At 39.6% G+C, this 17,507-nt stretch overlaps 1 protein-coding gene across 1 annotated transcript in view; it reads left to right on the forward strand.

The window, feature by feature from the left end:
- LOC106879352 (cadherin-87A) overlaps nt 1–17,507 on the forward strand; it is a 49,512-nt gene that overhangs the window by 15,489 nt on the left and 16,516 nt on the right. Inside the window, exons 4-7 of the mRNA XM_014928860.2 lie at nt 8,926–9,056; nt 13,211–13,261; nt 13,988–14,077; nt 16,565–16,663. Coding sequence (XP_014784346.1) covers nt 8,926–9,056; nt 13,211–13,261; nt 13,988–14,077; nt 16,565–16,663 — 371 coding nt within the window. The remainder of the gene's footprint in view (nt 1–8,925; nt 9,057–13,210; nt 13,262–13,987; nt 14,078–16,564; nt 16,664–17,507) is intronic.

A 17,507-nucleotide genomic window follows, 5' to 3' on the forward strand; every position in this document is an offset into this window, starting at 1 on the left:
GAGGAGGTAGTGCTGCCCTGGGTGAAGAGGGTGGCTGCTGGAAGACCCTATGTCTGGCAACAGGACTCTGCTCCATGCCACACAAGCAGGAGAACCCAATCATGGCTGTCAGACAATATCTGCGACCACATCACCCCTAACATCTGGCCCTCTAATTCCCCAAACTGCAACCTTCTTGATTATTATGTGTGGGGTGCAGCTGAGCAAGAGACCAGCAAAACTCCTTGTAACACCAAAGATGAACTGAAGGCAAGGATTATGGCAGTATTCACCAACTTAAACAAAGAGACCATCCAGAAGAGTTGCAGGAGATTCCGAAGTCGTCTGAACGGTGTGGTTGAAGCCAATGGCGATTCTATTGAATAAATTTACTCTTTAGTATTTCAAGATATTTTTATGTAATTTTGGCAAATACATCTGTTAATATGAGAAGTCAGTGTTATTTTCATTTTAGCATAATTTAGATGACAGTTTATTCACCACACTCTGTATATATATTAATATGTCACACATTATGATGACGTATCTTTGTTGTCTGCATGACTGACCTGAACAGCATACTTCGCTGACCGACACTGCTTGCTGTGTCTGTCCACTATTTATCAGTAGTGGAACAGCCCACTTCTCCCCTGGGAGAGTCTGCCACAACACCTCCCCACTTTAAGATTTTTTTTTCTTCTTCCACACAGAATTATTTTCCTCTTCAGAATGCTGTTGGTAGTACCAGTCTACATTGTTTACCAGTAGCACTACTAACACATAACGACCTGACTAAAATCCATCTTCAAATTTTTTGCTGTGTGTAGTTCAGTTCTGTGTTAGAGTTCCAGTTTTATCAGACATTTTTTTTCTTCAGAATCTTTTTTCAATAGAATTTATATATTTTTCACTGTGTGTAGTCCTGTGTTAGTTCAAATCCTACTTTGGGATTTTTGATATTTTTCAGTGTGTAGTCCTTCCATTTCGACACTCCTATGAGTACTTGTAACCTTGTTACCACTGTTATAACAACACCGTTATACAGTGGAAGGTATCCTCATCACCACTGATATGTCCTGCATTATGATGACGTATCTTCACTGTCTGTATGACTGGCCTGAACAATGTACCTTGCTGACTGATACTGCTTGCTATGTCTGTCCACTGTTTATCAGTAGTGGAACAGCCCACTTCTCACTTAGGGGTGTTTGCCACAACGTATATATATATATATATATATATATACATATATGCAAATTAGAAATCTTATAACTAATATTAGTATGAGAGTCTGAAACCTCCCCTCTTCTAAAGAAATATTGGATACTTGTTGTATGATGGCACCATACCACAATAGGGCTCTGTCAGAATTTGAATTAAAAGATATTCTCTCATATAATCCACAGTCTATGAATAGATATCATAAAATAATATGGTTTTGTCTCATCTTTCTCTTTAAATGTTAGCACCAGTTCAGGAAAAAGTTCCTACCTGCCCATATTCACTTTTATAACAGGATAGCACTGGAAACCCCCTACTCAACCCATACTATCGTCCTTACCACTCTGTTTCTGCCTCTTTCTCACTACGCTCTGATAGTACTTTTCCCTCCCATTTCCTAGTCCCTTTCAATATTCCCCACAACACTACTATACTCTCCTCAAACACCCTCTCACATGATAGGACATATGCTAAAAGAACTGATATTGCTAAGATAGTTAAAATATTCATATGACTTGGAGGTCTAAAACCTCTTATCTAGAAGCCATTCTAAATATCTTTAAAATTTTTTTCCCTCTTACTCCAAACATCTGATGATGTGATGTACTCTACATCTGTGAAACTTTAAGTAATGAAAAGGTGTATCTTTCTTGCAGAGGTGTGAAGGATTTCAGGTCAGGAGAGATTACTTTTCTTGTGGGATATATAACCATGTATAACCTTTTGCCAATGTTATTATATGTGGTACTCTTCCAAGTTTCTACATAACTAGATGAGCCCAAATAATCTTGGCTCACATGGAGCAGCTGTAAATTCAGAGTACCTATTCAAGAATTCTTCACCGAGATGTCACCATTTTCCCTGTTGAGTATACACGTGATGTACTAATTTCTCTCTTTACTTCTTCATTATTCAGACAGTATAGTCTAAATGATACAGTGCAGTGTTGAACTGATCTTATGTATCTACTTCCATCCCTCCCTTCCTGTTAGTGTCATTGTTGAAGTGGAATTTACCAGTGGTCAGGACTATTTTGACAGAATTATAGGACTCTCAGGCAAAGTAATGCATGGAGGCCTCTTGCATATGCAACAACAAAATAAATAGATTAGCATTGGGGCCCTTGACCATGCACCCACCTCCTCCCCCTGGCAACTGCCTACTGTGCTCAAGCCATAAGACAGCACTACCAGTCATAATTAGTATCTTCCTAGTCTTGTTGTCCAGATTGTGAATGTCTTCAAGCATCCAGTTTCGTATCTCAAATGTTGATATTAGCATTAACAGGCCAAAAGTATTATGGAATATAGTCTCATTGAATGTGGACAACCTAGACTCCTATACATCTTAAAGTCTACTGAAGTATTTCTTTGTCATTCTAACTTTATTCACAGCACTGATGTATCTCATTGGTTCTGAAATATTTGTAGCATTTGTCATTGAATGTATGTATATACATACGTAGGTACATATATATATGTATGCATATATGCTTATGTGTATGTATTTGTAGTTATGCGTATGTGATAGGTATTTGTGTGTATAGATGTGTATCAGTATATGTATTAGTGTATGTGTAAGCAATAGTGTATGTATGTATGTATGTATGTATGTATGTATGTATGTATGTATGTATGTATGTATGTATGTATGTATGTATGTTTGGATGTGTTTGTCTATTTAGGTGTGTCAGATATTTGCGTATGCTTTTACATGTGTGTGTGCATGAATATATGTGTATCTGTGGGTGTGTTTGTATGTTGGTATGTTTGTTTGGAAGAATATGTTTGAGTGTGTTTGTGGACTGGTGCAAAAAGAAAAGAGGAAGAGAAGTAGAGGAGAGAGAGAGAGAGAGAGAGAGAGAGAGAGAGAGAGAGAGAGAGAGAGAGAGAGAGAGAGAGAGAGAGAGAGAGAGACAGAGAGAAAGAGAGGGAGAGAGAATTCAGGAAAGAACCATAGCAACTGCTTGCCCTTCCTCCTCCTTCCACCTCAACCTGTCATTCTAGGTAGATATTTGTTACAAGGTGTCACAGTAAAACACAATATACAATGGTGTAATGTAAGAAATATTGTGTATTGTGTGAAGGTCAACTAGGTTTGTCTGGGAATACCTTTCTACTGACCTCACCATTCCAGTTGAATTACTTGAAATACATTAGAACACACCCTACCATTGCACTGTACTTACATGGGATACATCCTTTCCATTATTAACATTCACAAGCTTCATTTAACTGTTAACTATAAAGGAAAGTAGTGGATAGTGATTCATAATGGTATAAGGAAGGTTGATCTGAGAGATAGTAAGAGAGGGAGAGAGAGAAGGGGGAGAGAGGGAGACAGAGAGAGAGGGAGAGGGAGAAGGAGAGAGAAGGAGAGAGAGAGTTAGGTAGATAGATAGATAGAGAGATAGGTAGGTAGATGGAGAGAGAGAGAGAGAGAGAGAGAGAGGAGTGAGATATAGAGGTGAAAAATAGAAGAGGAGAAAGAACTGAATGAGAGAGAAATGGGGGAGTTGTGAGAGGTAAGATATCAAGTTGAGTAAAAAGTAAGCAACCATGAAGAATTTGTACTGAATTTGTGCAAAATTTTGAAATTTTTTAAACAATTTTTGGAAATTGTCTGATAATACAGACATAGACTTGCCCAAATGCATCAATAAATTAACATTGATTTTTTTTCACTGTTGTTACAATCATCTGAAATGGAATTGTCAAAGTGCAATATTCAAGCAATTTTGCTATATAACTTCAAAAAAGGACGTAAAGTAGCTGAAAACTGCTCATGATATCAATGAAATGTTTGATGAGGAAATAACCAGTGAGTGGTCAGCTTGAAAATGGTTTAAACGATTTGCAGTGGAGACCTGAGCCTTGAAGATCAGAGTGGATGCCCATCTGTCATCAATGATGGTCTTTAATTGACCATGATTGAGAAAGATCCACGTAAAAACCACTTGAAAACTGGCAAAAGAACTTCAAGTTAGCCTGAAAACTGCCTGCAATCATTTGCATGTAATTGGAAAATCAAAAAAGCTTGACAAATGGGTTCCACACAATTTGATTGAAAATCATAAAATGTGCAAATATGAAATTTGCTCATCACTTCTCCATAACCAAACTGATCCATTTCTCGGCTGTATTGTACCTTGTGATGAAAAGTAGATTCTGTACAATAATAAAAAACGCTCTTTGCAGTGGTTGGACCAAAATGAAGCACCAAAAACCTTCCCTAAACCTGAGCTCTTCAAAAAGAAGGTTATGGTGACTGTTTGGTGGTGTACTGCTGGACAGACACATTCACTATAACTTCTTAAAACCCAGAAAAACCATTACTGCAGAAACGTATTGCCATGAAATTGCCAAAATGAATGAAGAACTGTTACCCCTTCATCCCAGACTGGTCAACAGAAGAGGGCCAATCATTCTTCATGATAATGCTTGACCACATGTTTCACTAATGCTGCTTCAGAGGTTGAGGTAACTTGGCTACAAAGTTCTCCCCGACCCAGCTTCTTCTCCAGACCTTTCTCCTACTGACAACCACTTTTAAAAGCACTTTGATGGTTTTCTGTGAGAGAAGGAATTCAAAAATGAAGCCAATGCTGAAAGTGCATTCAAAGAGTTCATCAGCTTCAGAACTCCAGATTTTTATGTTGCTGGAATAAACAAACTTGTAACTCAGCAAAAATGTGTTGATTGTGTTGATGAATAAAATTTTTGCATTGTTGAAATATATTGTGATGAATTTCATGTTTCAAAACGTTGCTTACTTTTTACTCAGCCTGATAGATAGAGAGATTCATAAGTACAGATATGGTGGGTGGTGAAGAAGTTCACTTTGCAGCTATACATTTTGGTTTTGATTCCATTGTATAACCCCTTTGACAAATGTCTTCTACTATGAGATCAGATCAGCTAAAGCTGTTAGAGTAAGATTTGGTTGATAGTAACTGTGTGGAAACTCATCTGAGTTACTGTACCTGTTTTTGGATGATTAACTTAATCCCATACTTTGTTTAACACCACCAAATGGCACTTGGGTGCCTTTAGCTGAGTCCATTCTGTTACAACTCTTCCTGTTACCTTTCATGAAGATTCTCCCCAAAAGATTAAGGACACTGCTCTTCCTCAGAATAAGCCATTAAAGCGATAAAAAGATAAAGACATAGAAAAATAGAGTTTGTTGGCACATGGTTGTTGTTGTTACTGTGGAGCCCCAGATTAGCAATGATTGACCAGTTAGTTCTATATTGTGGAGACAGTCAACCAAACAGATAGGTCCAATCTACAGATCTGTTGTCCCTTTTATAACATGCCTAATTGAGAATATACAGTATACTTCCTTAGGGAATGATAAATTGCATGAGTACAGTATGACTGTCTGAACATAGTTATACCCTCTCCTTCTGTTTCTGTAGACTATTATATTCCAGTGATGGCTCCAGCAGATATAGGGAAGGTGGGTGCAGTTGGAGAGCAACAGTTGCTGTTCCTCAATCATTATTGTTGGTGGTATGGAGCTCAGGGCTTGTGAAACTACTGTTTGTATGTGCTTTTATGTTTATCAGGCCAAGTTGGTGAAACAGTGATTTTAGGAAGTTGTTGTAGCAGCATATAGAGTGATGTATATGTGTCAGGGTGTTTAGAAGTGGGTTTTTTACATCTAAATTTATTTATTTTTTTGTACATAGTGACAAAAATTGGTTCCAGATTCAGTCCCTCTGCCTGGCACATTGGGCAAGTGTCTTCTACTATAGCCTTGAACCAACCAAAGATTTGTGAGTGGATTTGGTAGACAGAAAGTGAAGGAAATCTGTTGTATGAATACACACACAGACACACACACACACATCTGTGTGTGTGTGTGTGTGTGTGTGTGTGTGTGTATTTGTGTCTGTGTCTGTCAAAACTTGACAGGTGCTAATTCTGTATTCTTTGGACACATAAAACTCAAAGCATTCTCACCAGGATTCAAACAGGGAAAAAGTCATTACAAATATTCTCATCATTCCTGGTCCAAAGCTAAACTATTTCAGTGAAACTGCATGGCTTTTTGAGTAAGTGAGTAAGTATCTTCAGCTATAGCCCTTGGCCAACTGAAGCCTTGAGAGTGGATTTGGTAGATAGAAATTTAAAGAAAATATATATTTATGTTCTGAGTTCAAATTCCTTCCAGGACAAATTTGCCTTTTATCCTTTTGGGGTCGATAAAATAAACATCAATCAAGTACTGTGGGCCAATGTAACTGATCTTTCCCTCTCCTCAAAAACTGTTTGCCACTGTATTGAAATTTGAAACCATTGTTTTGGTTTCTGGAATCTCATATATTTAAGGGGAACTTTCATGAATGATATTGTTTAATTATATTTGCAGGAATATTTTGGTAAACACAAACTGTTCTAACACTTTCTGATAGAAAAAATATTTCTCTTTGATGAACCTACATTGTTTGTTTGTCATTCAGATCATAACCATCTGTCTTCTTTTCTGGTATATTATAGTTAAGATAGCTTTATCTGGCATATTCATTCATTTTTAAGAAGGCAGTGTCAGCTGTTGAATGAAATTTAACTGTCAATTATAGCAGATTGAGTGAAAACATGGCAACCACTTCTTTCTGAAGTATTCTTTCTCTAGATTTCTTGATGCTCTTTTGCACTAATATCTGTTTTAGATGGAATTGAACTTGAACTGTGAAACCCCAAATTGTTACAACTCATCTGGATTGGTACTTTATTTACCAACTTCAAAAAAATGAAAGGCAAAAACGTTGAGCTTTGCAGGATTTGAAATCAAAGTAGAGAAAGTTTGAACAAAGCCATCCCACTCTCTACTGTAGCCCCATTCATTCAGAGGGGATTTTTGTTTAGAAAACTGCATAGCAACTTAACTAATACTGGTACCATGGAAAAATGCATCCAGTACATGCTGTAAAGTGGTTTGCATTAGGAAGGGCATCTAACTATAGAAACCATCATATGCCACAATCATATGCCTCTACCTAAGAGATGACTTGGCCCAGAACACTAGGCTGTTAACCTGAGCAGGTTCATTTGCCCTGGTGATTCCTTGAGTAGTCTTACCTGGACTCTTTTGCTGACTGGGGCAGTGTTAACACCTTACCATCATTTGGTTTGGTCCATCAGCAGAAGTAAGATACTTAGTTGTTTGCTAGAAGCCATCAAGTGAGAGAGTTGAATGAGGATCAGTGATGCCTGTCCAGTTGACCATTCCTGAAAAGGTGCAGCTCCTAGATACCAAAGATACTACCTCTATTCAGAGACCCCTTCACTCCTATCGAGGGACACAAATAATACTCACATGTTGTTGTTTAACCCTTAAGTTAGCTTGAATTGAGCAAATCTATGATCAAAGATCCAGCCATGACCATCCCCTCTTTTTGAATATGAACTTCATTGTCCAATGTATCTTTCTCTTTTTATGACAGTAGGGTGTAATATCAAGGAAATTTTGCTGTTATTGCTAGCAGATCAAGCAACCAAGAAAGAGGCTGTCTGTCTGTCTCTCTGTCTCTCTTTCTCTCTCTGTCTGTCTCTCTGTCTGTCTGTCTCTCTGTCTCTGTCTCTCTTTCTCTGTCTCTCTTTCTCTCTCTGTCTCTCTTTCTCTCTCTGTCTCTCTTTCTCTCTCTGTCTCTCTCTCTCTTTCTCTCTCTCTCTCTCTCTCTCTCTCTCTCTCTCTGTGCTTCTGTTTCTATGTCTGTCTGCCTGTTTGTCTCACTTTGTCTCGGTCTGTCTGTCTGTCTGTCTGTCTGTCTGTTTGTCTCTGTCTGTCTATCTGTCTGTCTGTCTGTCTGTCTGTCTGTCTGTTTGTCTGCCTGCCTGCCTGCCTGCCTGCCTGCCTGCCTGTCTGTCTGTCTGTCTCTCACTCACTCTCTCTCTCTCTCTCTCTCTCTCTCTCACTCTCTCTCTCTCTCTCTTGCTCTCTATCATTGCATATATTATGTAGTGTTGAAATTTTTATGATAGTTATATTTGTCATTGAGATATATATTGTAAAGGAAAAATGAAAATACAGATTTGGGTTGCTTCAACCCTTGTCTGAAGGATGTTGGGAAATACTGAAATACAGCTTAAAGAAAGGTCTAAAGAGAATAACTGATAATTATTTTTATGATTAGTCTAAGGTTTGGATTATTCTAGACCAGTGATACTCAACCAGGGTCCATATGGCCCCTGAGAGTCCATATAAAATTTTTGGGGTCCATGCAACAAAACAAAAAATTAAGGATTCACAATAGTATTTTAAAAGCCCCTGAATAAATTTTGTTTTAGAAGTATGTACTGGTATGTAATCTAGAAACGTCTAGGTTTCTTTTTCTAACATTTTACATAATTCATCCAACACAAAGTGACGTGTGAAAAACAAAATGGGAATCTTTGAAGAAGTTTCTATACAACTAGTTTTTAAACATCAAATGGCTATGGGTAGGTGGTGGGGGCAAGCAGAATAAATTAGTAATCAAAGGGGTCCATAGGTAAAAAATGGTTGAGAGCCCCTACTCTAGACACTTCTTCAATTGATCCTACACCATATATATGGAAAACAAAATATTTTTTTTAGCAGTTGTTTTGTGGAATGTAAACAAGATTGCAAGTGAGAGATATTAATCTAATGAAGTACCCAATTAACAGGTATTATTGTCAGGATAGTAGAACAAAAGGAACTGAACACTCAGTCTTTATTTACATTGTATTGCTTTAGGTACCATGGTATACACATTAAAAGGAACTGACCCTGAAGGACGAACAGTGAAATACTCAATAAGTACAAATGTCTTTTCTGTTGATACATACAGTGGTGAAGTTACTCTTGTAAGGCGTCTTGATTATGAGGTAAGAGTGGTCATTTATAACACAAACGCTACCATTCCTCTTCCCCTACTAATGTATCTTATATTTATTTCCCCATATAAAAAAAGAGTGAGATAGTTTGAAGTTGTGTGTGGTAAAAGGAAAAGAGGTTCACCTACCTTCCTCTCGTTGACACCTGTCTAGCAGTAATCTCTCTGATGAGCCTGCCCTCCCCCTGTCACCCAGTATAAGCAGCTGCTATATGACCAAACCTGGGAGCAAATTCACTAATGTCCGTCCACATGCCTCCAATGGGCCACAGAGGCTGACACTTGCCTCTCTGCCCCCACTTCCCCTCTTGAGCTTCCTCTTCTGGTCAGCCCCTTGATCATTGACGTCACAACCCGCTTCTTCCAGCTCATCCCCACATGCCCCCATGATCTCAAAGATGACCTCCTCACTTCATACCATGTCAAAATCTACCAACCACCCTTGCATGCTGTGATATTCTTAAGCTTGGAACATCATTCTCTTCCTCTTCTCCACAATCATCATCCGACAAAGCGATAATCCTACAAACATCTAAGATGTGACATGGCATTCCATTCACAGAAATGTTGTTTCTGGAATTGATAGCCATCCCTATTCCTCTGTTCCATTAAGTTGTGTACTGTGCATTTGGCAACTTGACCCAGACATCATCTCCCACCTCCACGAAGACAGGTCCTCTCTCTTCCACAGGGCATTCCGATGGTTTACTTGGATGCTGCCATTCATATTTGAATATTGCTCTATGTGGCATGGACTCTTCAGCCTGTCCTGATTGGGGTGGCATGTTGTACCAGAATACTGTTTCCAGCAGCAAGATGTGTCCCCTCTCCGCCATAGCCTTGATCGCTCAATGATGTCTTTCTACAATCCCATTTCCATTCAGCCTGTATGCTGCTCTGAAAAAGCGGTTCACTTTCCACCTGTCAAACATCTCCTTCAGTGCCTCGGAATGAAACACTGTGCTGTTGTCCATCAGCAATTCATCCATAAGGCCCAGCTCTAAGAATATCTCATTTAGAATACATGCAATCTCGTCTGCAGTGCCTGCCCTCAATTCCCTCTAAATGGCCATCCGGCTCAGCCCACAGTTGACTATCGAGGGATACGTCCCCTGTCAGTAGTGTGTTACATCCACTGCCAGTTGTTTCCAGTTGTGCTCTATCAAAATGTTTTCCTGCTCATGCACACTCGGAGCAGGGTTGATGGATTGACACCTATCGCAGTTCCTGACCACCTTTAGGATGCTCCGTCTAGTAATGTTGGCATCAATCCTCCTGGCAAGAAACAGGGTCCTACCCATGCTGATATGATGCATGGCATACAGTCTCCTTAGTTCAGAATCATTTAACTGACACACCACAACTACCCCTTGCTTCGATTCTTCTGGATCCCCTAACCAAGCCATTTTCACCCTGGTTAGTACGTCTGTCTTGTTTCTCTCTGAAGACACAAAGACCATGTTCAGCTTCAGGCTGAACTTAGCAAACAGTTCTCCTAGGTGGTGCTTCACTAACATTTCCACAGCCCCTTTGGTTTGCACCCTCTTCTCATTGGTGATCACCAGTCCTACCAAGCCAAGCATGGTAGCTGAATCCGTCTGGATTTTGATGGAGTGCAGCTCCCATTTCAAGGCCAAATTCACTCCCTTCAGCACTGCGTCCAACTCAGTGACATTGATGTGGTTGTAGTTGTCTGCTTTTTGAAGCCAGGCTGTGACCTCCATTTTGGCACCTCCGATTTCCAACACAACTCCTATTGCAATGCTGCTAGTATCACACCATACAGTCCCGTTATCTGATTTGGGCACATACCAGTTCCCCCTGACTGGATCTTCTGCTCTTCTCTTGTCTAGGATTTCCTGCATCATCATCACTGTTCCCTCTCCCACCTTGTCACCTCAGTTATCCCCTTCTCATCTCTTGGTGTAACTGCATGCCTTATGCAGCCACCCCAAGATTGGGTAGTGACCTACTAATTTCCCACACATCGAGAACAGTTCTCTCCTGCAGACATTGGCAGCCACTTCCAGGATCTCATTCCACATCTGAAACACTAACATGCATGTTCTATCTCGTTGAAGCTTCAGCCCCAGTGCCGCTCCTCCAGTCATTGGCTCTGGTGGGTTTGCAATCATCCCAAATTTCTTCAGATGTCTCACAACCTCTGTGGCAGGCACTACAGTCTTGTCCACTAAGATGTCATCTATATAGGAATTTGTAGCCCTTCTTATCCTATCCACCTTTCCCAGGATAGATTTGAGCACTGTCACCATGATTTTCAGCACAGAATTCAGCCCGAAACCCAGCCTTGTCATACAATGTGTCTGGCCCTTGTATCGCACCAACTGCTACTGCCAAATATGCCGACTTCAAGTCAAAAATTGTCACTGTCTTAGTCGACTGTCTCCATATGTGCAGTGTCTCATCACAGACGTCAGTCACCTTGTTACCTGTGTGGGATGATACATGGCCATTCATCTCCCGAAAGTCCAGCACCGGTCTCACTTTACCCTTTGTTGGCTGTACCACTGCCATCAGAAGTAGCACTCTACTCATCACCTCCTCCTTCCACGGGATAAGGACACTTTCCTTAATCCACCTCTCTACCTCTTCTTCAAATTCACTCCTGCCATGATCTTTCAGGCTCTGCTGGTAGCAGCTCACCCTGTTCTTCAGCATTGGGGGCTCCTCTTTCCAGCACTACACTATCATCCACCGCTGACCAATGAACACAGCCCGAAAAACCTTGTCTTCAATGGTGTAGACAGTGCATCCCCTTGCAGAGCTCTGCTCCCTCTCACATTCCTGACTCACAGTGCATGATGCCCCCCTGCCACCAAAACAAAACCACGTCTCCTCCAACACTGACATCTCCAAGGTGGTTGATCACATCCATTCCCATTACCACATCAATCCCGTCTACCATGTGGTTATTGTGATCGCCCGCAACCTTAGTGTTGTGCCTCGCACCACTATTTCCATATTGCTGCTATCCTTGCATTCGATTTCAATGTCATTGACCATTCGTTTCCTTCCATTTCTTTGTCACCCTTGCGGTCATGAGAGATGTTGTGCAGCCTGTATCCATGAGGGCCTTGAACGTCTTTCCCCCATCTATGACCTCAACTATGGGCAGTGACTGCACAAGTGCCTCTACTTGTTTGTAGAGGAAGTTTGAGAGGCAGCAACTTCCTCACGGTCTTTTCCCTGACCACAATTTCAGGTGAGATGTCCAGTCTGTTTACACCAGTAGCAAAAAGGTCTGTGCTCCATGCACTCCCTCACCATGTGTGGTCTCTGGCACTTAAAACACTGGCCTGTGAATGGCTGCTGTTGTTACCCGGCAGGTTTCTTTTCTTCTTTCACTGGCCAATGTGGGCTTCTGCAACCACCATCACCACTGCCTTCCTCCTGGTGCTTTGTGTTAATACGTGGGCACGAACGATGAGCTCGTTCGTCATTGTTTTTTTGCTGCCTAGCAATTGTTGTAGCTGCACTGACATGTTGGGAAAGCCATTCACAGAAGCCAGTTGTGCTGCTTTCTTTCCCTCTCTGGTGAAACCAGGCAGCACAGTCAGTGTCCGTACCTCCACAGCATATTCATCAACCTGTTCCCCTGTCCACCTGACCGTTCCCAGCTTAGCAAAAGCGGTGTACTCTCCCTCTGTGTAAGCCTCTCTCAAGCGCTGCTCGGTCTTTGCCATGCTCAATTGATCTTCATTCATTTTGAGGCACAGTGTCAGTGCACTCCCCTCCAACTGATTATCTTGCAGAACCTGCATAAAGCTATGTGTACTGCATCACCCCATTCTTACTATTTCAGTAGTTTGAAATTTTTCTTCAACTATGACTTCATTATTGTGTTTGTACATTTGTGTGTGTGTGAAATATGTATTTTCAATTCAGTTTTGCCTCATTTCTTCTAAACTTGGCTTTGTTTATGAAAAAATATTTCAGTTTTATCAATTCTAAACGTGCATCACTCCACCCCTATTATTATTTCCAGCAGAAAATAATAAAGGCAATAAATAAATAAATGATATAAGAAATAAAAGAAAGAGAAAATCCCTGAAAAAGTTGAATAATTGAAAAAAAATTGCAATGTCTAAAATCTTGTTTTAATATATTGTTTATCTATTGTACCAGAACACTAAAGTTGTTCGTGTCACAGTCACCATTTCTGATGGTCTAAATGTGGTAAGTACTCAAGTTTCTTTTAGAAAATATTATATAACATAATTTTGAGATATTTGTGGCATCTGTGACTTATTTGTGACATATTTATGACATGTGTGTAATGTGTGTGACATATCTCATTGTCATCAGCTTTATCTCATATCTGAGAATTTAGTTTCTTCTTTGCTAAACACTTCTATTATGGTGATGGTGTTGATGACACTGTAGTCCAATTCTTGCGTAAATGAGTTGATGGCATTGGCTGCATGGTAATGGTGGTGGAGGACGAGGTTGATTTTATTGAGCCTTTTTCTCCTGTCATTTGATTTCTTCATTTTCTATTCTGGTAGCTTCAAAGTTTTTGGTTCTGATGGTGATGGGACATTGCCACTTGATACAGTCTTAGGCTTGTGTTTCAAACAATTTGAGCTCAAGTCAGGTGGTTTTCAGTGTTGTTTGAGTTAGTCCTTGTATCTTTGAAGAGAGCAACCCTATGGTCTAAATGTGTGACATGAGTTGTTAGTATGTTAATGGGAGGCCAGTTTGTTTGAGCATCAGACAAAAACCAATCAATATATTGGAACTCATTTAAACAGTCATAGCAGCCATCATAAAAAACATATGACTTGTATCATTGTTAATATATATATATATATATATATATATATATATATTTATATATATATCTTTATATACCTTGTGATGTTATTGTTCATATAACTTCCTCCTATTTTTATTCTAATTCAGGTACCCCGTGATGTCATAGTCAGCATAAAAGACACCAATGATGTAATCCCAAGTTTTTCCAATGAAACATATTCTGTAAAGGTCCCAGAAGTAAGTGATTTTATTGTATAGTAGTGTGGTGTTGATCTTGTAGAAATATAGTGGTAGCTAGTGGTAACACAGTGGTAATTTTATCACATAATGATGATGTATTATGAAAGTTTATTAGTAGTGTTGTGGTGGTGGTGATATAGCATCAGTGCAGTGGTGGTATAAGGTTATAATGATTGTGTAGTAATGATGCAGTGGTGATAGGGTACTGGGGCACTGGGATACTTTAATATTGACATTGTAGTTTTTAGTGACAGAAGACAAACCAATGTAGGATAACTGAAAGAACACTGACTGATGAAGTTTCTTTTGAAAGAGAGAAAACTATTGACAAAGTTGTGCTTACATGGAAGAGGCTTTGTAGTTGGCAATGGTCTGGACGACAGGCTGCATGAATTACCTACTGGCTTTGGTGAAAGGCTGATAGTTTTCCATTTTGCTGGCTCTAACAGACATATGGCATCACTGTGTATAAGCCCACACTTGATATAGACACAGAAGTTAAAGAGAAATTTGATACTATCCTAGATGGTGCCCTACCTAGGATACCAAAACAAAGCAAAAACATCTTGATGGGTAACCTCAATGCCAGAGTTTTGAAAAGAAGGTATTGGAAAAGCAAACTCAAATGGCAGTTTACTCCTAACTAAATGCCGAGAGCACAACCAAATGATCATCATCTCTCTAATTCAAAGCAAAAATAGAGGTAAGGGCTTTTGGCAACATCTGTCACCAAAGTAGCATTATATGATTCAGTATGTTTCAAGTTGTTGTGCAGAAAGTACATGATTGTGGTAGTTTTTTTGTGGGAATGAAAGTGCTAGTTTGGTTAGCACCTTCCACAGAACTTTACAATTTATAGAATCAAATGCCTTAGTAAGGTCAAAGAAATCCATGCACAATACCTTGTGCAGCTAAAAGCATTTCTCCTGTAGTTGACAAGCACAAAAGAGCTTATCAATAGTGCCTCTAGAAGGATAGAAATGAGATTAAAATTCAGATAGGTGAGTCACCAATGGTAGAATGAGTCAGACAAGAAGAACTCCAACCAAGAAATTTGAGGAAGTGTGGTATCAACGTTTAAGAGTGGGAATCATTGGCAAATAGTTCACACAAGCAGAGATGGATTGTCTAGGCTTCACACATTAACATGGCATGAAATGAACATCTCAACGATTAAATGTGAACATAGAAAGAAGCATGAAATGATCAACACAACCTCTCTTCTCCAATGAGACAACATATCCTTGGTCTGCAACCAGACTTGTAGAACTCACATTGGCACAACGTCCAAATTTCCGATTTGTCAAATTATCAATGAGAAAATACGCAAAGAGTACACCTGGTGATAGGTTGTCAAATCAAAAAATACTTATCAAGCATTAACGGGTTATTGAGTAATAAGGATCTTGCTTGCCTTCAGACAAAACCCTCTCACATTACAGTAACACATTGGCAAGGTCCAAATTTGGCAAAAATATCAACTACATAGAAACCATCCCAACTAAATATAAGAGACATAGGCATAGGAAGATCATGTAGTTTAATCTACCTTAGAGTATAAGAATAGTCCGGAGTTTTCTCACCCCTATCAACGTTCACTTCCCATTTACACATAGATATCAAAATACTTGACAGAAATACCATTGAAGTAAGTTATAGCTGTCTCCTTAACATAGATTTACAAATATTCAACTGCAGCAAAAAGAAAGACAACAATCTAAAATAATTATCTCTCTCACCCCCGATATTTTCATGCAGTTTCAGAACCTCTAATCATTGACCATTAAACAACAAATGCCTTGAAAAGTAACTTGTATACAGAGCGAACATCCCTAATATAGATGGTACAATATTACACAAATATTCCATAATATACAATATTCGTTTCTACTCTAGGCACAAGGCCTGAAATTTTGGGGGAGGGGGCCAGTCGATTAGATCGACCATAGTACACAACTGGTACTTAATTTATCGACCCTGAAACGATGAAAGGAAAAGTCGACCTTGGCAGAATTTGAACTCAGAACATAAAGATAGACGAAATACCACTAAGCACTACCATCATTCTCACTCCTATTGAATAACTGCGAATATAATTGCATGAAACCTATGGTATCCAACTACTGAGTTCATTTGAAAGAACACACACATACACACACACACACACACACACACACGCTTCCATATGTTTGATCCAATGAGAGAACCTGCAAGAGATTGCTCAGCCTGCTAGAAATAGTAAGCAAATTTTCTTTCACACACCAACCTACTACTTAAAGAATAAAAGGGAAGATGCATTGGATGATGTAGCAATAAATGCATTACGTCTGCATATAAAGACGGAATGTTCTTAACCAGAATGTTTTGATTGCAGGTTTATTGGATCAGGGTTCATCTGGGGCAAAAAAAAAAAAAAACGACTACAACAACATTTCATCCATTTTCTTCCTCTTCTCTAATACTACTTGTTTTCTCTCACCACAGAATACTCCTGTTAACCAGATCCTTCTGAAGAACATCGAAGTAAAAGATGCAGATGGTGTTAACTCTCTCATCCAAGTTACCTGCAACCCTGGAACAGCAGTGAGAACTCATTATCACTTTGAATTTTATTGTATTTCTTTTCTTTCTACTTCAGCTCTCATTTATGTCAAGTGGTGATGGAAATATAAATTACACACACACACACATATATATGTACATACCTATGTACACCTTACACACACACACACACACACACACACACACACACACATACGCACACACACACATACGTGCACACACACACACACACATGTAGGATTCCACAGACTCACACACGTGTATGTGCATGTGTATACACACAGTCACATATATACATAGGTATATGCATAGACATGTACATTATCATCATCATCATCATCATCATCATCATTATCATCATCATCATCATCATCATCATCATCATCATCATCATCAACTTTTAACATCTACTTGTCCATGTCAGCATGGCTCAGGTATGTATATGCAGATACATATGTGTGTGTCAGTTTTTCCACCTGAAGAAATTAATCCATGATATATGTTTGTATGTAAATATGGTAAATATGTGCGTGTGTGTGTGTGTATATCATCATCATCATTGTCATCATCGTTTAACGTCCGCTTTCCATGTTGGCATGGGTTGGACGATTTGACTGAGGACTGGTGAACCAGATGGCTACACCAGGCTACAATCTGATTTGGCAGAGTTTCTACGGCTGGATGCCCTTCCTAACGCCAACCACTCCGAGAGTGTAGTGGGTGCTTTTACGTGCCACCGGCATGAAGGTGAGTCAGGCGGTACTGGCAACGGCCATGCTCAAAATGGTGTATTTTATGTGCCACCTGCATAGGAGCCAGTCCAGCGGCACTGGCAACAATATTGCTCGAATGTCTTTACGTGTGC

Source organism: Octopus bimaculoides, chromosome 2 (genome assembly GCF_001194135.2).
Source record: "Octopus bimaculoides isolate UCB-OBI-ISO-001 chromosome 2, ASM119413v2, whole genome shotgun sequence".
NCBI classification, from domain to species: Eukaryota; Metazoa; Mollusca; class Cephalopoda; order Octopoda; family Octopodidae; genus Octopus; species Octopus bimaculoides.